General features: G+C 47.6%; 1 protein-coding gene across 1 annotated transcript in view; it reads right to left on the bottom strand.

The window, feature by feature from the left end:
• RIMS3 (regulating synaptic membrane exocytosis 3) overlaps positions 1 to 15221 on the bottom strand; it is a 28965-nt gene extending 13744 nt beyond the window's left edge. Inside the window, 4 exon segments of the mRNA XM_051987793.1 lie at positions 69 to 210; positions 10844 to 11097; positions 14170 to 14342; positions 15116 to 15221. Coding sequence (XP_051843753.1) covers positions 69 to 210; positions 10844 to 11066 — 365 coding nt within the window. The 5' untranslated portion in view covers positions 11067 to 11097; positions 14170 to 14342; positions 15116 to 15221.
• Positions 15222 to 22871: the final 7650 nt, after the last annotated feature.

Here is a 22871-nt window from a genome sequence, read left to right on the forward strand (position 1 = left end):
GACAAAGCAGGGGCCCCCGAGCCCGCCCCGCGCCCAGGGACCGTGGGGGACAAGCAGGGAGGACGCACGTGCCATCGGAGCTGTTGCTGTTGGTGCTGCCGTCGGTGGATTCTCGGCTCCCTTGACGTGTGACCCTGCTTCTCATTTCCACGGCAATGCCGGTCTCTGTGCTCCGCCGAATGTTGCTCGGGAGTTTCTTTGTTCCACCTTCTGAAGAACACAGAGAGAACCCAGACATCAGCCCCAGAAGAGTGCGAGGGGAGAAGGCTGCGGTACGGATCACTGGAAGCCCGAGAGCTCCTGCTTGCCCCTCCAGGCTGAGGAGCTTAGGGCTTGATAGACTGAGGGGAGAAGGAAGGAAGCCTTCAAGGCTTCTCTGGCCTTCCCTTTGAGCCCTTCTTGGGAGGGGAGGTCTCGCCCTCCCTTTGGGAGAAGATGGGGATCATTTCTCATATACACCATCCCTAGGACCCTCGCCTGGGCTTGGACGTCCCTCCCTCAGCAAACATCGGGGAACTTCACACGCTCCAGAATTGGCCACCCCCAGATTTTGCTCCTTTGCCCCAAACTGCCTAACAGTCATTTCTAGAAGTTGTTAGCATCCCGGGACAAAGGGGCATGAACAGCTCCATCTCCAGTTAACCTCGCCTCTGAGGCCATCAGGGTCAGACCAGCATCCCCCGCCGTCTCATCTCATCACAAGTCCCAATCCCGCCTTTGAATCTGAGCTCGTTTACAGACTGTCCCACGATCAGCCCCACTGTTTGCCTGCTGTTTTCACATACCCATCACTGCAGACTCTCACATATCATGTCCCTACTGGACACCTCCTCTGTGTGTATGACAATATTACAAACACCTTCTGTCTGACACTGTCCCAGACCCACACACCCAGATCTGCGGCTCCCTTTCAACCTGACAAAAGCTATCACTCTCACCCCCAACAAACATTGCTTTTTCCTGTGTGATACCCTAGCTTGATAACTTGGGGGCAGGTCACTCACTTTCTGGGCACAGTGGCTAGAATACCAGCCCTGGAGTCAAGAAGACTCATTTCTGAGTCCATGGTCACACACTGGCTGGGCGGCCCTGGGCAGGTCACTTCACCTCGTTTGCTTTAGTTTCCTATCTGTCAATGAGCCGGAGAAGGAAATTACTCCAGTTTCTTTGACAAGGAAACCTCAAACAGGGTCATGAATAACCTGAATAACACTCACTTTTCTGGTTTTTGGTTTCCTCATTTATAAAAATTGCAGAGAGCAAAGAAAAGATAGACTACACGATCTCCAAGGTCTCTTTTCAACTTTAAAATGCAATGATCTTTTACCTGATGCAGGAACAGGCCTCCCAATATCTCTTTCTTGCCCTGACACAAACTACAGAAACAAAGAATCTTAAAATTGGAATAATTACAATGGATATTCATTAAAAACTTTATATAAAAATTTTCAAAATTTTCAAATTCCACCCATATGATAACACATAATCTGTGAGATATTAACATTCCCTTTTTACAGATGAGAAACAGAAAAGTGATTGCCCATGGAAACATACCTCTTAGAGTGAGAAGTAGGATTTAAAACTGGTCTTCTTAACTCCATGTCTAGCCTTCTAACCACTAGGTCACATTTAAGATGTTTTAGAAAAGCCCTCAGAGGCCACTGAATCTATCTTCTACCCTTTTCAGAACCCTAAACAATCAGCCAGTGCCCATTTGGACTGATGGAGAACTTGCTAAGTTCTAAGGCTTCACATTCTACTTTTAGACAGCTCAGATTTTTAGGAAGATTTTTCCTCCACTGAATTTAAATCTGCTTTCCTGGTCATGTTTTTCCTATCCCCGTCTCTACTTCTATGCTTCCTCCCATAAAGTCCTCAATAATTCCTGGTTCTGCTCTCTGGGGTCAAGCAGAACAAATCTTTCCCATGACAGTCATTTAAATAGTTGAAAACAGCTACCGTTTCCCGTGCCTCTCCCATCTACTGTTCTCCAGCTTAATTATCCCCAGTTCTTTCATATCATGATCTCAAAAGGCCCTTCACTACGCTGGTTGCCTTCTCTGTACGCTGTCCAGTTTGCCAACGTCTTTACTAAAACATAGTGCCCAAGACTAACTAGCAGCGTAGATGCAGACTGAAGAGAACAGAGTGGGATTACCCAGTCATCCGCTCTGGATGCCGTAGCTCTTAAAGCAGTCTTAGACCACGTTTGCTTTATCTACCACAGCCCACCACTGATTTATATTGAGTTTTCAGTTCACCAAAATCCTCAGATCTATTGTCCAACCAAGCCTGGCCTCTGTCCCATATTGGTGAAGTCTGTTTTTGAAGCAGAATGTAAGATTTGTACGTTTATAGTTATTGAATTGGATTTGGTCCAGTGGCATAGTCTGTCAAGATCTGACTGCTGTCCACTCTATTCTTCCTAGTTTTGTGTCTTCTGCAAATCTTATGAATGTGATCTAAGCCTTTATCCAAGTTATTGATGAAAGTGACAAACAGCACAGGGCTAAACTGAGGTCCTTCGGCTAGTCTGTTGGGAGACATACTCCCCTCTCCAATCTGCCCTCCCCAGGAACTGCCAGGGACTCCTAAAGCACAAGTCTGACCACGTCCCTCCTCTCATCAGGAAAGCCCAGTGGCTCCCTAGCGCTTCAAGAACACACACACGTTTTCCTGGATGGCCCCCGGAGCCCTTCACAGTGAAGCTCTAGCCCACCTTTCCAGGTAGATTTACATATGACTGCCTTTCACACGTCTACATTTCCAGCCAAACTAAGAATATGTTCCTCTGCTGCGATGTTCCATCTTCTGTGGCTGATCCTCAGTGCCTTGAATGCTCTCCCTGCCCCCCCCCCCAATGCCTAATGCCTCACCTCCCACAAGACACTTTTCCTGGTCTTCCCCCTTCCCCACCTGTGAGACTCAATTACTTTATTTCCTTCTATATATAAATTGTTTTCTCCCAGACAAAAGTAAGCACTCAGAGGGCTGACAACATCTCCCTTCCTCTGTTTCCTTTTTTTTTTCTCACTCCCACATCCTCACTGCCCAGCAAAAGGCCAGACACATTATAGGTGCTTAATAAAGGTTTGATTTATTAAAACTGATGGTTGACACGCTGCCATTCAAGCTCTTTGGATCTGCCTAATCAGACTAGGGTCCGCTTCACATCTTTCCGTCCTGTCCTTACATACAGACAGACGGAATCCTCTAAGTAAACTCTTATCCTGTGGTCTCTCTCCCCTCACCTACCAAATTTATACACTCTGCTACCACCGGTCATCCCTGGCCCAATGCCCCTCTCTGCCTGTCACCGCCACACAAAAGCCAGGAAGGTTGTGAGGAGGAGCAGTGGAGGCGGGGTGGGGGGTCTTGCTCAGCCCCCTCCTTCGGGACTAGCAGGACCGAGGGGGAGGGGGTCTCAGGTGATGGGCTGTGGAGAGGAAATGCGCAGGGGGAGGGCTGGCTCCCCTTAAGACAGCAACTCCCTTCCTTCTCCTCTCCGCCTCCTTCGGTTGCCATGGTAACCTCCTCCGCATTGCAGAGACGCCCCCGCTCCTCCACAATCCCCAGGCTGCCACTGCAGGGGGGAGATGTTGGGGAGAGGAAGAGAATGGACTTGGCCGAACCCATTGGCTGTTGCTGGGAGGGGGTGTGGGAAAGAAGGAAAATTAGCCGCAAGCCCACCAATCAGGGGAGGCAGGGAGGTGGGGACCCAAAGGGAGGGCGTTTACCTGGGGGCGTGGCCCACCAGAGGAGGGTCCCAAATACTGACATCATCAGCCTGAGTGGAAGATGGAGGGGTTCGGACACTCAGAGGGGCGGGGGTGGCCCCGGCGAAGGACCTGCGGGGTGGGACACTGCTTCGCCTGAAGTAGCACGCAAGTCTTGGCTACCATGGTAACACCCTTCCTGACCAGAGAACGCTCCCCAGGCCCTCCCCTCCCCCCGAGATGGAGCCGTTATTGTCCGTTTACCTTCAGAATGGGGAGATGGGGGGAGAAGAAAGCCTACTCACAGAAAGTAGCCTGGACCTGGACTGTGGGACCCTCTCCCCCAAAGGAAACACCCAGACAGAGACAGAGACACAGAGACAGAGACAGAAAAACAGAGAAAAGAGGCAGAGACAGACACAGAGAGACAGACAGACAGACATACACACACTCCAAAGTCACCTAAGCTCACCAAGGCTTGCACAACAGCCGCAGTTACACAACAGCTCACACACAGTGTTACAGCCTGTCACAGCAGCAGTACGCAATTTCACATACCACACACAGACACACGGGAGACCCCAAATAGCCTTTTTTACAAACAGTCACACAACATGGCCACACAGGCTCACAATTGTGCTGTAGCAGTACAGATGCCAAAAGTCACACGCAATCACACAGCGAGGGTTACAGGCAACATGATTACGTCATAGATTATGTGGAGCCATTTGTAAATAGAAGACATAAATATCTAGGTTTTAGAACTGGAAGGACTTTAGACAATCATTTAGGCTTATCATCCCATTTCACAGATGGGAAAACCAAAAGGAAGTGACTTGCCCAAGATCACACAGCTAATACATGGCAGAGGCAGAGTTTGGACCCAGGTCCCCTGAGTCCAAATTCAATCATTGAAACGGTTCCAGCCGTAAGGTGACACACAGTCCCAGTAATTACAAAGCCCCTCAGGGCTGGCCATTTCCACACATGAGCTCTGAGGAAGTAGAGTCGTCATTACTGGAGTCAGAAACTGGGAAAATGGATTTTGAGCTGAGAATGACGCCGGGCCAGGGGAACAGCAGACCTGCTACAAGTTAGGAGGACGGCACCTCGGGTGGGAGGATAAGGGGTGACTTGGCCAGGACTGTTCAGTCTCCAGGCCTTATGTTTCTCCATCTCCAATCAACACTAAAGGCATCAGGCAGAAATGGATGAACAGCAGCAAGGAGGCCTCCCTGCACCCACCCACAAAGGAGGATACTAAGCAAAACAGGAGGGTGAGTGCTTCCCTGGCCCAGGAAAGGCTATTTTAGTACCTTTTAGAAGTCGTTTCCCTTCTCTCCTCTCCTCTTCAAAACATTTCTAATGGAGTATGAGAGAGGGGTGTGTGTGTTGTGTTGTGTGTGTGTGTGTGTGTGTGTGTGTGTGTGTGTGTGTGTGTGTGTCAGAGCTGGAGGGGATCACGGAGTCTGGACTGACTTTACTCATTTTATCTTATTTTACAGATGGAGAAACTGAGGCTCAATAAGGATAAGAGGGTGTTACAAAGCGTTTTTGTCATGCAGGACTTGCATTCAGGTCTCCTTTGTGGCAGGAACAGCACTTTTCCCGTTGCTTAATGCAATTTCCCATTTGGGCATAGTTCCATGTCCCCTTAAGCCTCCTTGGGACAGAAGTGACTCCCCAGGCCACATTCTTCCTACCAGGACATGCTCAAGGAGCAGAGGAAGGAGGGTCGCTGTCCCTGGTGCTGAAGTGAGAAATCTCCGGGACACTTGAGGGCCAGTGCTGGAGAGACCTAGAAGATCATCTAGTTCCCCCTCTCGGTGAACAGGAATCCCTTCCATAAGACCCTAAGCATCCTCATCCAATGATATGGAGCCCAATACATTTAAAGGCAATTCATTCCACTTTTGGAGAGCTCTAATTGCTAGGAAAAAATCTCTCTTTCCAATTTCCACACTCTGTCCCTAGTCCTGTCTTCTGGAGCCAGGCATAAAATCTTTTGCAGAGATTACTTTCAAATACTTGGAGATGATTATCATCTCGTTCCTCTCTCTTTTTAAACAAAAGACTTTCCACTTTTGATGTGGTCTCTAGTCCTTTTCCAGATCCCCTCACCTTGTCATTAAACTTCTTAAAATGTGTCTCCAGAACTGAGCATAATATTTAAGATATATCCTTACTGAGACATAGGACAGCTGGACCATCCACTTCCTCTCTTGGGCTCTGCCCTTTTTTCCAGATTAGCCATATTCCTCAGATCTGCAGAAGGGAGAAGAGAATAGTCCCTCCTTCTTCAGTGATAGCCGTGGGCCTCGAGCTTTACCCTCCCCTTCCCATAAGTAGAGCTCCAGGTAGATGGATACTTGACATAGGATTTAGAGCTAAGGAAGGACCACAGTCATCCTGCCTTTTGGAGGGCTTGTGGGCTTGCTCTGCATCATTTTAACCTTCTCTGGCATTGAGAGTAGAAGTAGCATCAAGTAATGATGTGGATGTTGCTCTCTCTGGAACTACTGTGCAGCCCATTCTCCCCTAATGATTCAGCCTAATTCCTGAGGCTCAAACTCCCATCCCCTACAAAGTCTAGTGCCCCCAAACCCTGAACTCTTCAACTCCTCCTTAACCTGCATTGAAGCTTGTAATCCAAAGTGTTCAGACCAAAAAGGGCAAATGTCCCCTCCTTCTCTGGCCTCGCTGCTGCTTCACATGCCTGACGTTCCATTTCTGACTCTGCAGCTTTGAACGTGCTTTCTTGCGTCGCCTCCACCTCCAGAGTACTCAACTTCCTTCAAAGCTCAACTCAAGCAACACCTTCTACAAGAGGATTTCCTACCTCCCAGCTTGTGCTGCCTCCCCTCAGCAAATTATCTTGGACTTACTCTGTGCATGTGTATTAGCATTTCCCCCCTTGGACGCAGGCTGATTTTTCAACCTGTCTGGTATTTAGCATAGTGCCTGGCACATAGTAGGCACTTAATAAACTTTTGTTGACTGCCTGATGCATGTCTATTCTGCGGCCCTGGGGCTGCTTCCCTCAGTGCTGCTCCTTCCACGTGAAGTCCTCATACTCCAACCTACATCCCAGATTTCCTCAACATCCAATTCACAACCTCCCTAACCCTCACCAAACTCCATCCTCCCCACTCTGACCCAGCTCCAACTTCCCCAAACTCCCAATTTACCCAGCCCTCGACATCTCGCGCTTCACCTCCTTGACTCTCATTCTCCTTGGTCCTCCACTTCCAAACCTACATCCTGAAGCCTGACGCTCGAGCCCCTAGACAACATTCCCTAGCCTAAGCTCAGCCCTGCTCCACCATTCCTAGGAACACCATCTCAAGAGAATGAAGAGACAAAGAGACCACTTTTAAGAATCCACCCTAACCAAACTCCGCAAAGTCCCTGCCCTATAAAAGGGAAGATGAAATCCTTGTGAGGCTGGCTCCCCTCCTTCCCTTACAGGATATATTTTGAGGGAGGTGGGAAGGAGTTTTCCAACAGCCACCTGGAGCTTTGGGGAGCATTTCCCCAGAGTCTAGATTCCCTCCCTCTTATCTTTTCCCATCCCCCCAGCTCCTGGCAGCCTATTTTGAGGTTGGCTGGGGGAGTTGTTGCTGTTCTGAGCAAAAATAAGCAAGAAGAGGTTTTAAAACAAAACCAGCTGGCGTCTGGGGTGTCACAAACCTGCAGCAAATGGGGGGGTGGCAGGGATTCTGAGTGTGATGCCTGTGTGTGTAAGAGGAAGGAAGGAAGGAAGAGAGGAATTGTGTGTGGGGTGTCTGTGATGTGTACAGGCATGTGATCTTGGGTGATTGTGTACGGTGATGGGTTTGTGTTGCTACATGTGACTAAGACATATGTGTGACTGATGGAGGAGATAAATCATCCTGAATACAGAACTGGCAAACCCGCTGCCAGCTCCTCCACTCATCATGTAGCCTTGAGGAGCCATTCTCCAATGCTGGATCTCAGTTTGCTTCTCTGTTGAATGAAGGGGTTGAATTCGTGGGCGTCTAAGGACTCTGCTATCTTTAATGATCTAGGATTGATCCGTCTCAGACTGTGTGTACGTCTATGATTTGTGTATCTGCTCGAGGCAGAAGCAGAGCAAATCTAATCTCTCTTCCATGGCAGCTTCTCAGATATTGGAAGAGAGTAACCATAACCACATCCCTTCCTAGACTTAACTTCTCCAGACTAACAATGCCTGCTGCTGCAAATTTTTCCACTTATCATCTAGACTCCGGTTCCCTTCCCATCCGGGTCTTTTACCCTTCACCTTCTATAGCCAATCAATGTCATTTTTAAATGTGGTGGCCAGATCTGAACACAATACTCCAGATGTTGTCGGATCAGAGCAGAAGACAAACCAGAAGACAGACTTCTCCTTTTCCCTGGCCCTGATCCCCCTTTCAGACAGCTGAAGAATCTGTGAAGTGTTTAGGCTTACATGACTCTTTGTCGACTTTCATTGAATTTAAAGACCACTAAGATCTGCAGACTTTTTTTTCATACAAAGTCACCTCTTCCTCATTCCCATACTTGTGTGGATATGGGTTTTTTTTTTAAACCCAAAGTGAATGGCTTGAATCTTTATTAAAATGTATCTTATTAAATAGGACCCATCATTCTACCCTCTTGAGAGCATCTGTAATCTCAATTCTGCCAGTGTGTTACCTTTCACTCCAAGTTTCATGTCATCTGCCAATTTGACAAGTATGTTCCCTATTTCTTGATCTAAGCTAGTGACAAAATTATTGACTACAATAGGGCCAAGAACAGAGCCCTGAGGCATGCTGCTAAGCCACTCTCTAGGATGACAGTTAACCATTAGCCACCAATTTCTGGGTTCTATGCCAAATTGTAGCTCTTAACATGTATCCGCAAGAATATAGATCATAAGAAACTTGTCAAGTGGTTTGCCTAATCAGTCACTCAACCAGAAAGCATTTATTAAGCACCTAAGCACCAGGCATTGTACTGGGCATTTAAGTCCAAGGGTAACTGTTTCCAACTTTCCCCTGATCTCCCATCTAGTTACACTGTCAAAAAAGGAAGTGAACTTAGTTTTCCATGGCTTTTTCTGGATGAATCCAGGATTCTGTGATTATGGTTTCTCCCTTTTATTAACACAGTCTATATTGTTTGAGCGCTACTACCTCTATTGCTAACAACAGCACTATTAAGAGCTATAATTTATATTGCATCTTAAGATTATGAAGCATTTTATATATGATCCCCTGTGATATTCACCTTGAATCCACAAGATAACTAATAAAGGTTCCATCTTCTTTCTTCTTTTGAAAGAACATTTGTACAAATTCATCCTAAGAAACCCTCTCCCATTCTCCCCAGTCTCTCAAGAAATTCCAGTGGTTGGGGCAGCAGTGGATAGAACATCGGCCCTGGAACCAAGAGGACCTGAGTTCAAATCCAGCCTCAGACACTTAACACTTCCTGGCTGTGTGACCCTGGGCAAGTCCCTTAACCCTAATTGCCGCAAAAAAAGGGGCCTTAGTGGTGATTTAGCAAAGGCACCCACCAGTTCTTTCAGTAAGGTTAGACACAGTTCTGGCCTGGTGACTTGGATTCATGGAGAACAGCCGGAGTTGTGTTGTCTGGCTGTTCGCTTATCCTGAATTTTAGCTCTGTTAGGCTTCTTTCTCTCTTTTGCTCAATCTAAAAATCATTTTCCATGGTAGAAAATGTCACACGAGAGTGATTTCAGCTCGTTGGTCTCTCTGCCTCAAGGCTTACCCACTTGCAGGCCATTCTCCACACAGGTGCATGTTTTGTCCAAGCCATCACCACATCCTCCATCAATAATCTGTGGCCCCTCTCCCAGGAGCAAATACAAACTCCTTTGGCTGGTATTTAAAACCTCCTCAAGCTGACCCCAAACCTCCTTCCTGGCCTTGTTTACACAGCCCTCCCCTGCGCCCCGGCCTACTCCGACTGGCCTTCCCAGCGTTCCCCAAACATCGGGCTTTGTTTCCTGTGTCTGAGTCCCAGTTGTTACGAGCCATCTCCCAGCCCCCAAATGCCCGGCCTTCTCCTCTCTTTAAGATCCCTCATTTCCTTCCAGATTCCATTCCAGCTGCATGTTCCATGAGACTTTTCCTAACCCCTTTAACTGCCAGCTTCCTCTCTTCCAAAATCTGCTTGTCCTTGTACCTGCCTATAGATGAAATGTGGGGACACGCTCTCACAACAATGTCACCTCCTGGAGGGCCCGGGCCATCCCCTTCTGTCCTTGGATAGTAACACCGGCCAAGACAGACCCGCGAGACCTCGGCACGGCGCTCTGTCTGTCCGTGTCTGAGAGTGTGTTCTGTGATGTGGCTGGGTCTGATTGTCTTTGGGTGACCTCTTGGGCAGTGATATTTATGTTTTTGTCCCTGTCTATTGTGGGACTGTGAAACTCTCTGTTCCTTTACTCCCAGTGCTGGGCACAGAGTGAGTTTCCCATCAAAAAGCTTTTTGGCAGATCAGAGATGTGCTTGCACTCACACACACAGACACACACACTTTGTCTCTTTTTCTTTCTGTTTCTGTCTTTCTCTGTTTCTGTTTCTGTCTCTATCTCTCTCTGTCTCTGCTTCTCTCTGTTTCTTTCTCTCTTTCTCTTTGTCTCTTTCCTTTTTTCTTTCTCTGTCTCTCTGTTTCTTCTCTCACACACACATTCTGTCTCTCTTTGTTTCTCTCTTTTTCTCTGTCTCTGTTTCTCTCTTTTTCTCTGTCTCTCTCCTCTCTTTCTCCTCTCCTTTCTTTCTCTTTGTTTCTCTTTCTCTTTCTGTTTCTCTCTCTCTCTCACATTTTGTATCTGTCTCTGTTTCTCTTTTTCTCTCTCCTCTCTCTCTCTCTCTCTCTCTCTCTCTCTCTCTCTCTCTCTCTCTCCTTTCTCTCTTTTTCTCTCCTCTTTCTCTTTTTCTGTTTCTCTCTCTCTGTCTCTCTTTCTCTTTGTTTTTCTCTTTCTATTTCTCTCTCTCTCTCTCTCTCTCACACACACACACACACACATACACACTCTTCCAGCTTTGCTTGACCTTTGTACAGTTGTCTGCCAGGACTGACTCTCAGCTGCCCCCAGGGTCTTGCCCATTGCTTACCCATGCCCTTACCTGGCTGGGGCAGTTGGAGGGAGCTCCGGCTTCTCTGGGTCAAGCCCACGATGGCTGCCATCTTGGCCCCCAGGCTGCTGCGGCGCTTCTTGGCAGTGCTGGCTCCAGTTGTGCCCCCGGCCTGCTCCCCGCCACCACCAAACACCTCGCCACTGATGCTGGAACTGCGAACCACATTCCGGGAGGCCGCTGCTGGGCCTGTGCCCGGCTCCCCATCAAACATGGTCCTGAAGGTGTTGAGCCCACAGGCAGCACTGGGAACAAAAAGAAGAGGGCCCCTGGTCACCAAAGCCCCCAGGCCAGATTCTGGCCTTAGCCCGAGCTTTCACTTGCAGTGGAAGTAGAGGAACTAACCCAGGGCAGGGACGACATGTCCCTCACACCCTGGAAGCCGGCAGGGCTCCATCTGTGTGCTAACAGATGTCTATCTGCTCCTCCAGGACAAGACTATATTTCCCTCACTCAGGGGCCCCCGGAGCCCAGGACAGGGGCTCCTCTGAGGTGTTACCATGTCTCCTTGGCCTGGAGTGGGGAGCGGGATCCTAGAAGAAAGGCTGAAGTCTGTTAGGCTGCAGGATTATAAAAGCTGCCTTTGCAAGTCCCCCGGCCCAACCTGTCCCAAGCGAGGCAGACTGGTCAGCGGCTGCCCCCTCCAGGTAAGGGGATGGAATCCCGCTCGGCCAGCCTAGTGGCTCAATTTTCTTCCCCCTTGTGAATAATTGACAGCCCTCCTCTTCTATGGGGCAGATCCTCTGACTTCCAGGAAAGGTAAACTGTCAGCTCGACCTAGTGGGAGCTACTAAGAATCCCTGAACCAGAGACAACATCAAAATGCGTTTGAGGGCAGAGCCCCCTGGCCTGAACCAGAGACAACATCAAAATGCGTTTGAGGGCAGAGCCCCCTGGCCTGCCTGAGGCTCTGAGGACACTATGACCCAGGAAACACACGTAGGCGAGAATGGGGAGGAAGCTTAGAAACCCGAGGTGGAGCTAGAGGAGACCTTAAAGGCTTTCTGACCAAAGCCACCCTTTTTACATATGGGGAAACTAAGGTTTGGAAAAGTTATTTCTTGCTCAAGTTTACAGAAGTAGTAAGTGGAAGAGGGGGGTTTGAATCTGGGTTCTCTATCTCTAAACCCAGTGTTCGTTCCACGATGCCATTTTGCAGATGAGGGAACTGGGGTCCAGCGTGGGCTAGGGCTGGATCAAGATCACAAAGTGAGTTGGGGGCTAGAACCAGACCTCCTGATTATAAGACTGGGTTGTTTACCCTGTATCGGTGTTTATCACAGTGCCTTGGAACATGGCACTTTAGAAATACTTGATGACTTGATTCCTACCATGCTGTCTCCTTTTCTTCCCTTTATTTGTATTCATGCACAACTCTGGGAACTCGGGTTTCAGGGCTTGAGCTCCCAAAGCAGCTTTTCTCCCCCGAGGGACACACCTCTACTCCCTTGTTACTCTTTCCAGGCCTCCAAAACCTGCCTATATCCACCCCATTACACTCATGTCCCTGGATCACAGGAGAAGGAGGGGCTGGAGGTTGGAGCTTTGGGCGGAGGATGGAACACATATCAGAGCTCCAAGGGATCCTACATAATAGGCTATCCTAGCAGGGGAGAATTTTAAAACTTTGATCATAGAATATTAAGGCTGGGAGGAAAGCTTGAATGTAGAATGTTTAAAAATGGAAGATAGAATGCTAAAGCTGGCAGGAACCTTAGAATGAGGAAATGAGAATGTCGGAGTCAGAACACTAGAACAGACAGAGTTGGAACTGAAAAGGGCAGGAACATAGTCTACACTGCAGAAAGTAATCTTTGATCACAGAACAAGGAATGTCAGAGGTGGAAGGAATCTTGGAGCACAGAACATAGAACATCACAGCAGGAATGAATTTAGAACACAGAACACAATGTCGGAGCAGGAAGAGGATGTAATACCGGATGCTAAAACAGAACACAGAACACAAGCCAAAAGCGGCCCAAGAACTCAGAATGTTGGAACATCGATTGTCAGAGCTGGGAGTCCTACTAGTCTATCTTGTCTATTGTCCACATTTTATAGATGAGGAGGCAGAGATCCAGAGACCAAGAACCAAAACAAACCTAATCAGTATCTGTTGGGTGGATTTGATAAGCTTTTTTTTTTCCATCCTTGCTTTCTCAGTCAGATGGGAATTGACCCCTTCCAGGGAAGCAATTTCCCCTACACGCTAGCTCTGCCTCCTTGAGGTAGCTAAAGAGCTTCATATTGTAAGTCCTTATCTCATCTCCGCTTCTGCTGCTCCCTCAGAGAAAGCCCTTAGACTATTAAGAGTAGGAAGGATTGGCTCCTCATATCCTGTCCTCAAGAGCCAAGGACCACAGGATCCTCCCACCTCCTCTCCAGTCCCCGGGGTCCCGTTTTCAGCTCTGACTGTTCAACCACCAGCCCAAGGACTTAATGCTGAGAAACTTGGATGTGTGTTCAAAGACCTGGCACGAGCCCATTTGCCCTCTGTCTACTCATCCCTCGTGACTGCCCAGTAGGATAGCTCCCCTCAGTTCTGGCCTCGGCCCCAGCCAATGGGGGGGAAGGACTCTCTACGGGGTTCACACTTGTCAAGTATATCCATCTGTCCATCTTAACTGGTCAACCAGCCCTTCCAACAAGCCAGCCTGTTCTCAGGGCTGAACTCACACTCTCATACAAGCCTGAAGGGCCTAGGAACTGAACGTCAGAGGTTGAAATATATCTCACAGAGCTTCACATCTCACCCCCAAATAGCCCCCTTACAGATGAAGAAAAAGGACTCCTCTAGGAAGGGACCTACATGAGATCACAGAGTGACTTAGTAGAAGAATCCAGACTGAGCCACAACAACCTGAGGGAAGCTGCATTTATATTTTCAGTCCCATTTCACAGACATATCAACCAAAGTCCAAGAGATCAAGAAATTTTCCTCAAAACATATGGCAAGTAAGAGGCATTTCCTGGTAGAGCAGTGTCTCCTGCCTTGCCATGGGAGGGTCAGGAGCATCAAGTTCACAAGCTTCCCTATCTCCCCCTAACACTCCCTGAAATCTGTGGATTTTATCTTTAAATCCCAAGAGTTGAGAACGAGAGTCTTGCATGCAGTAGGTGCACAATAAGTGTCTATTGTTGCTGTGCCCCATTTCTCCCAGTTGTCCAGGGACGACAGGATGAAAACAGACTCTGGTCCCTCTCTGGGGGAGGGGAGATGAGGAAAGGTTCTACTTAGCTTAGAAAGCCTCTTACTTAATGGTCGGAGTAACCCATCCCCTTTCCATAAAAAAACAAACAAAAAAACTTAAACTCACCAAACTGAAAAATGTGGGTGCGGTTCTTGGCATCCCCAATGGAATCAGTGCTGCCACCGCTGTTGCCGGGGGGCTCCTCTTAAGAGCTTGTTCTCCTGGAGCATTGGAACTGAGCCTCTGATTTACCAGCTAAGTCCACTCACAGTTATCCCCAAGTAATCAGGCTGGGTGCCCTGAGGGAGACGCATGGAGCTCGGTTTAGAATGAGGAGGGGCCCCAGGGCCACCTCCCCCCCTGAGCCCCACCCCATTTGTATCTAATCCAGGGGTCCCCCGGCTTGGCACCCCCTCCCACTGCCTGGAGGAGAGATTTCCTCCCAGCTGGGACTGCAAAAGCCACTTGGGGAGGATGAAATCCTGGGTTTCTCTGCCTGCTCCAGGCCTGGCAGTTTTGCTGGTAGGAACAGACACGGGTCCCGGGCCTGCGAGGCTACCCCAATGGGCTCCCCCCAGAACCCCAGCTCCCCGCCAGCCCCAACCGTTCCTGCCTGGGCTCCTCCCGAGGCTGGGGGCCGAGGCCGGGACCGAGTCACTGTAGCCTCCCAGGTGTGCACAGGAAGCAGGCAATCCATCAGCAAGCGCAAGCAAACAGTGACACAGAGACAGACACACGCGGGGACCCACGGAAAGGCAGGTGAGCACCCACACAGCCAAGCAGATGCACTGCGAGTACACGCCCTGAGAGCCCTAAAGATGGCCAAGGAGCAGAGGAAGGCGCTGGGAGCACGTGTCTGCCCTGGCTTGGGGATCTCTCGCCGGGGTCCAGACCCACAGCCCCGCGGGGCTGAGACCCACGCGAGCCCGCTGCCGGATCCTCAGGGGGAGGCTCGCGGATGGCCAGAGAGCCGTGCATGCAAACGCCGGGGAGACGCGGACAGACGAGAAGAGACGTACAGCGCGCAAGCAGACACTCACATGCCCAGGGCTGCTGGCTCCGGGGGTCTTACCGGCAACCGCAGAGTCTGAGGGTGAGGTCCAGGCAGAGCCCTGAGCCCGAGCGCCTCTGCCTCCCTCTCCCTCCTCCTCCTCTCTCTCTCTCTCCCTCCTTCCTTCTCTCTCTCTCTCTCTCTCTCTCTCTCTCTCTCTCTCTCTCTCTCTCTCTTCTCCTCCCCTCCCCTCCCTCTCTTTTCCTCTCTCCCTCTCTTTCATACACAGACATACACGTACGCTTGCAAGCACGCGCGTGCACACACACACACACACACACAGACACACTCACACACTCACACAGAGCCTAGTCTGGCGGCAGGAGGGGGGATGGATGACAAAGGAGGAGCATAGGAAGGTTTCCAGAGGGAGGGGGCGGGGGCGGGAGCAGATCTCATCTCCATGGCAACCATGCTGACCCAATTCTCCAGCCCGACCCGGGAATGGGTTGGAAGGGGAAAAGGGGTGCGGCCCAAGATGGATTGGGGTTCCTTGAGATCGTGTTCTTTCCTCTTTTCTTGGACCACAGGTTGGGACAGATAGCTGGATCCTTAGAGATCATCCACCACCACGGACCCTCCCATCTTTTCACAAAAGAGCAAACTGAGAGTCCAAAGAGGGGAAGTGACTGGACTTAGATCATAGAATCTTATATTTCTGTAAGGTTTGAAGGGCCCTTATACATTCAACAACAACTCTATATATATAATATATGTAATATAGCACCTACTATGTGCAAGGTACTTTGCTTTGTGAAAATGAAATAAACCCTGCCCAAAGAATTTTTTGTTATTTGTTATTTTGCTATTGGTTCACTCCAACTACCTCCCATTTTACAGAAGAATAAACTAAAGCCCACTGAAATGGAGGAAATCAAAGTCACACAGCCAGGCTAGTAGTGGCTCAATCAGGAATAAATTTAATAAAACCCAAGGACAGAAAGGCAGGACTATACAACTTTCTGGCAGAACTGGAAAGGCAAGGTCGGGCACAGAATCCAGGGAATCCGCAATCAGTCTCCTGAACCAGAAGTCACAGATCTGGCCTTTCCCATCCCCATTGCCAAAGGACTTTTTCTTGAAATTAAAGTCATCTATACTCATATGAAAAAAAAAGTGCTCTAAGATAACAGGAAAAGATAATGATAAGTGTTGGAGGAGATGTGGGAAAATGGGAACACTGATGCATTGTTGATGGAATTGTGAAATGATCCAACTATTCTGGCGAGTAGTTTAGAACTATGCTCAAAAGCTTTAAAATTGTGCAGACCCTTTGATCAGCAGTCTTACTACTGGGTCTGTATCCCAACAAGATCATAAAAAAAGGAAAAAGGACCCATATGTGCAAAAATGTTTGTAGCATCTCTTTTTGTAATAGCAAGGAATCGGAAAATACGTGGGTGTCCATCAGTTGGGGAATGGATGAATTAATTATGTATATGAATGGAATGGAATATTATCATTCTATAAGAAATGATGAACAAACTGATTTCAGAAAAGCTTGGAAAGACTTACATAAACTAATGCTCAGTGAAGTGAGCAGAACCATGAGAATATTGTACACAGTAACAGCAAGATTGTGTGATGATCAACTATGATGGACTTAGCTTTTCATAAGATGGAAAATGCCATTTGTAATCAGAATGGATACCGAATACTTAAGGAGACTGAATGTAGATCAAAACATACTATTTTCATCTTTTTTATTTGCTTTTTCTTTCTTGTAGTTTTTCCATTTGGCTCTGATTTTTTTTCTTTTACAACATGACTTACATGCATAATCTGTATCAGATTGCCTGCTGTCTTGGAGAGGATGGTAAGGATGGAGAAAAGGAGGAAAAATGTGGAACTTAAAATCTTACAAAAATTAATGTTGAAAACGATCTTGACATGTAATTGGAAAAATAAAATACTATCAAAAAGAAAGACTCCTTTAGTTCTCTGTTTCCCTCAAGTTCCCAGCCCTCAGAATCGATTTCTCCTTTGGATATTTACAGGCTGGGATTTAGAAGCACATGGCTGGATGGAGAGGCTAGAGTCAGAGATGTCTATTCTCTTCAATTGGGCAAATAGTTATTAAGTGCTTGCTACAGGTAAACCTCTGGACATACTTCTGGGGAATAAGCCCATTTAAGATAACAAAAGCTCCCTTCCTACCCTTGGGGAGTATATAGGTCTCACAGAGACTATGCCACAAATTATTACCTAAGAGTATTAGAGTGTTACAAAATTAAATAGTACTATATGACATCTGAGGAGAATGGTTATTACCCATGTCAGGATAAGGTTTCTTGGAAGAAGTGGCATTTGAATTAAGCTTTTAAAAAGGAATAAATTCAATGGATGGAAGACATTTCAGACAGAGTAAAAAATAGGATCAAAAATTTGAAAGCAAGGTTGGCATAAAATTGCAAAAGAACTTGACAGGAAAAAGAAGCTTGAACTTCAATCTATTAGCAATAGGGAGCTACAGAAAATTTTTGAAAGGAAAAGTAGCATGATTTCCTTGTAGGGGATATTGTGGAAGGCTTGTAGGGAAAACAGCATGGTACAGTGGACAGAGGACTGTATAGGGAATCACAGGGCTTATGTTTGAATTTGGGCTCTGAACACTATTAGCTACTAATGTAATGTATTAAATATGATCTTCACAATTAATGCTGTGAAGTAGGTGCTATCATCTCATTATACAGATTAGGAAATTGAGGCAGAGAGAGATTAAATGATTTACTCAGGATCACCTGTGACAAAATCACTTAATCTTCTGGAATCCCAACTTCCCCATTATAAAATAATGGGGTTGGATTAAATGGTTTCTACCATCTCTCTTAGGTCTAACTATGTATGCTCGGTAAATTTTTTGTCAAGCTACGGTTGCCCCAGAGGGCTACTGAAATTCTTTCCAACTCTGAAATTTTCTGATTCTAATCACCAGGAAGATAAGGATGTATTAAATAAGGGACAGAAAGGAAATGGAAAAACTGGTTGGGAAACTATTGACTAGTACAGGTGGGTGGTAATGAGGCGTTGAACTAAACGGGTGATAGTGGAACTCGAGAGGACAATGTCAAGCACTCTCAGGTAATTAAAAAATCCTGGTGATTGATTGAACATAAGAACTGAGAGACAGGAAAGAGTAAAAAAATAACTGGGATTAGAAACAAGGGAGGATCATAAGTAAGGGATTTATGATTATCTTCATTTCACAAAGGAGAAAATGGGTTATCATCTTTATACAACAGCTAAGCTTGAATGCATTATAAGTGCTTGCTAAACAAAAACTGTGGGCCAAAGAACTTAAATAATATCATTTGTCTTATTTTCAGATGAGGACAATAGAGGCACAGAGAATGGTCAAAGAGATTTGTACAAACAGACATTTAGCTCCACTAGGACTCAATTGGAGAAACTGAGATTTGGTGTGCTTAATTAATTCACAGATGAAGAGATGAGCCATTTAGGCTTTTCAAAAACATGCTTTCCTGAAAGCTACATGAAGCAGGGAATTTTAAGTCATCTGAGGATGAGGAAAGCTTAGGCACAGAGAACAACTTAAGAGAAGATATGCCCAAGTAGTCAATATGGTACAATTAGAAGACCCAAACCTAAGAAATTGAGATTAAGAATGCTTAACTAACTTTCCCAAGCCCACAGTTAATAACATAGATAGAACTGAATCAGGGTTTCTTTCCTAACACCTTTGTAGTCTGAGGACAATAGGACTTTAAGGATCGTTAATGATTAAAATAATTTTGAAAGAGAGAAGTGATGGAGTCTATTTGAAATAATTAAAGGGAGAAAAAAAAGAAGCTTCTTACCCGGTGGATGCACCTTTACTCTTCTTCTCATCATTTTCTCATGACCAAAAGATTTCCTTGAGAAAACAATATTAATAAAGACATGCAGAAAACAAACAAAAAAAAGAAAAAGAAAGAAACAGGGGAGGTCGGGTAACCAGAAAATAGTGATGCCAGAAGGAGAAGCAGGTTTAGAGGAAAAAAATAAGCTTAATCTGGAAAGGATGAGATTGAAATGTGGGACAGGACATTCAGGTGAACGTGTCCTGAAAGCAGGTAGAGTTGTGAAACTGAAGCCTAGGGAAGAGGTCAGAGCTGAAGATGGATATTTAACTGGTTGTATAAAAAGTTCTTTATTTTTATATAACCAAGATTTGGGGGCTTATTTACATGAAGTCATGGAAGAGAAGGAGACTGCCAAGGGAGAGAATATTTATAGTTAGAGCAAAGAGCTTTGTGGACTACTTGAATTTAAGGTGTGGGTGTAAAAAGGGGTTAGCAGAAACAGGGAAAGATGGTCAGAGATATACAGGAAGACAAGAGGAGACTTTCTCTCCTCTTTAAGCCGAGGGAAAAGAAAATACACTTTTCTTTGTCCCATAACTGGGCTTGGGTGGAGTCAAAGGAACTGACACTGGGAACAGGAGAAGTCTTGGCCAAACTGAGCTTTTTGAGAGTCTCCCCCGGGTGAGGTGGGGGGAGGGGAAGTAGATTGACAGCAGTCCGGGTGACAAGGGGCTTAGGCTGGTGGGGCTCCTTCCCCTCCCACCTGACTCGAGCCAGGGCAAAGAGCAGTATAATGTTTTAGAATCCTAAGCTGCTTAGATTCTAGTCCTGGCTCTGTTGACTTTCGATTTGACCTTGGGTAAGTAGATCTTTTTTTCCTGTGTATCAGTATCCTTAGCCACACGATGGGGGAAGGGTTAGGTTGGATGATTTCTAAGATTTCTCCCAGTCCTGGCATTCTACATTTTGTGCTCTAACACGCTGGGGTATCCTTTAGGGGAACCGGTGAGGGTAGAAGGGCTCTCTTTGGGAGCCAGGATCAAGCAGGAGCTCAATGTGAGGGGGCTCCCTTTAAGGGACCCCTGGGTGGGATCAGGAACTGCTGTGAGACTCGAGGGAAAGACGAGCTCGGCGAGTGGCTCTGGGGACCGGGGTCCGGGCAGCACCACGGACAGCGGTTGCCAGGCAGGCTGGCGGGTAGTAGGAAGAGGAGCCGGCAGGGGTCCCTGGGGCTTCCCAGCAGGCCCCCGGCCCCGCCCCCCTCCCCTCGCCCACAAGGCAAGTGATCACAGCTTGCAGCCTCATCAATATTTCAAAAAGTAACTTTCTTCAGGGGCAGAGCCTGCCACAGCCCCCCTCCCCCATGCCCGGGCAGCTTGCGTGCTGGAAGCAGGGAGGGAGCTCTCCCGGCTTCAGCCCAGATCCCACGGAGAGATGGCTCCAGCAGCTTTGGCTGGCTCCAAGTCACCCCCCTCCCCCAGTGTGGGACCCTGATGTCCCGGCTCCCGCGTCCAGGGCTCCTCCCACCAGTCGGGCTGTCACTCCCCTAAGGCACTAGCGGGGAGTTGGGAGTTGAGGGGAAGAAGGCCGGTTTGGGGCTCGCTCTAACCCCTGAGGGTATGGTGGGGGAGGCACTTTGAAGTCTCTAAATCCTCAGAGAGCACACTTTACCTGGAAAAGGCTGCCGAGGCTGGCGGGACCGAGTTGCTTGCCCAAAGTTATACAGTGAGGCTGTAGATGGCAAATTTTGGACTAGACTCCAGCTCCTGGTTCCTTGTTAAGGATTCTATTCTGTTCATGGAGCTGGGAGAGGAAACCTGGGATAAGAGACTGGGAAGGGAGAAGGAGCAGAATTTCTTCTTCTCCAACTTTGTTCCTGTCATTTCTTTGCCTTTTCTCTCCTTTCCAAATCTTTTTGTTTTGTTTTGTTTTTGCTGAGACAATTGGGATTAAGCGACTTGACCTGGGTCACACAGCCAGGAAGTGTTAAGTGTTTGACATCAGATTTGAACTCAGGGCTTCCTGACTTTAGGGCTGGTGCCCTATCACTGTGCCACAGAGCTGCCCCCCAAATCTACAGGAGCTCACCTCCTCCAGGAAGCCTTCCTTAACTACTATAACAGCTCATAGTGAACTCTCCTTTCAGCTACCACCACCATGATAATTACAACAATGTACATTTAAGTGAGCTGCCCTGACGTGTAGGCTTCTTCCGCTATTGGAATACATGCTCCCCAAAAGCAAGTTCTAGGTCATTGTCTTATCCATGGCCCAGAGGAGACCTCAGAGCCCAGAGTGATTGACGACTAAGTGAGCTGGGAGGTATAGGGGGCTCATTATTCTTAAGCAGCAGCATGATGTTAGAGAGCCAGGTCTGGAGTCAGAAAGAACTGAGGGTAAATCTAGTCTCAGACACTTTCTAGCTGTGGGACATTGGGCAAGCCACCTGATCTCTGTTTCTGTTTCTCAACTTTAATTATTATTATCATTATTAGGCAACAAGAGCAATGAGAAAATCTTAACCCCTAGAAATTACTTAAACCATCTGGTCTTGAGAAGCCCTCCACGCTGCTTTCTTCAGGGCTGAATTCTATGGGTTGGAAGTGGGAGAATCTGAAGGGGGAAACAGTGGTTAAAGCTGGGTGAAAAAAAGCCCCTTAAGTGTGAACATAAGGAGATAACTGGCGTAGTCTGTAAGTCTCATGATGGGAAACTATGGAGAACATTTCTCCAAGGCCACCTGACATTCCTCCGTGGATTCAGGCCAGCCTAACCTCTCCTTCTCCAGGACCCCCAGCTTCATCAACAAGGCTATAACTCTAGTCCTGGGAGGGAAGCTGGAGAGGAAGGAAGCCTCGGGGAATAGGTCCCCTGTGAGTGGACCGTGTGTAAACAAGGCTGTTCCCAGGGGTTCCAATTGTTCTCCATCTTTGTCTATGGAGAGTTGTGGAGGGAGAGGAGACCAGAGGAAGGAGGCTGGGAATAACAAAGGCCACAGGTCTATAGGGAAGAGCAGAGGCCTTGTTTCTGGACCTTAATCACCATTGTAAATCCCGGCACAGCATGTGACCGGCTCCTTACAGGCAGACTCATAGAATCACAAACAATCAGAGCTAGGAAGCATCTTAGGATTCAATTCCATTTAAGAAACATTCAGCACCTCCTATGTGCAGCGTGTTGACACTGGGTGCATGGAGGCAAAAATAAAATCATCCCCCCCTCTATAAGCTTACATTCTACTGGAACAGAGAACATAAAATGTCAGAGCAGGGAGGACCCACAGACCATCTGTAGAGTTAGAAGGATCTGGAAATCAATAAGTACGAGCCAATCATTTTATAGATGAGGAAACTGAGGTTCATAACGGGGAAGAGGCTGGCCCAGTCAGTTGCAGAATAGATATTCCAACCCAGATCTTCTGATTGTTAATTAAGGGTTTTTATTACTACTTTGAAAGCTGAATATACCGTTCTCATTTAGTCTTCCATTCCCCCTCACAACGTTGAAGGAGAGGGAGGGAGAAAGGGAAAGAGAGAGAGAGAAAATTAGCTTGTTAGCCTCCTTTGATTGATGGGGAAACTGAGGCTAGAATAGGGAGATGAGAGAACCTGAAGTCCCAGAGAAGGGGAAGGCAGAGAACAGGGAGGGGCAGAAAGGGGACAATCAGGCCAGGCTGAGGTGAGAGCACTCACATGGCGCTAATGAAATAAAACCACCAGTACACCCCCCCCTTCCCCACCCCAGCCCTCCCAGGGGACCCTCTTGGCTCCAGCTGATGCAATGCTCAGGCTGGCTAATTGTTTTTGTCTCCCTCCTTAAAGGGCCCACAGTCTTCAACAATGATATCCCTATTATTCATCTCCCCACTGCACCACCCCCTATATAATCCTGCCTTCCCCGACCAAATAGGAGGGGGCAACAGCAAGCGTCCAGATCTGAGATCTTTGTCCTAGCTCTAAAATTCTGTGTTGTAT

Source organism: Antechinus flavipes, chromosome 3 (assembly GCF_016432865.1).
Source record: "Antechinus flavipes isolate AdamAnt ecotype Samford, QLD, Australia chromosome 3, AdamAnt_v2, whole genome shotgun sequence".
Classification (NCBI taxonomy): Eukaryota; Metazoa; Chordata; class Mammalia; order Dasyuromorphia; family Dasyuridae; genus Antechinus; species Antechinus flavipes.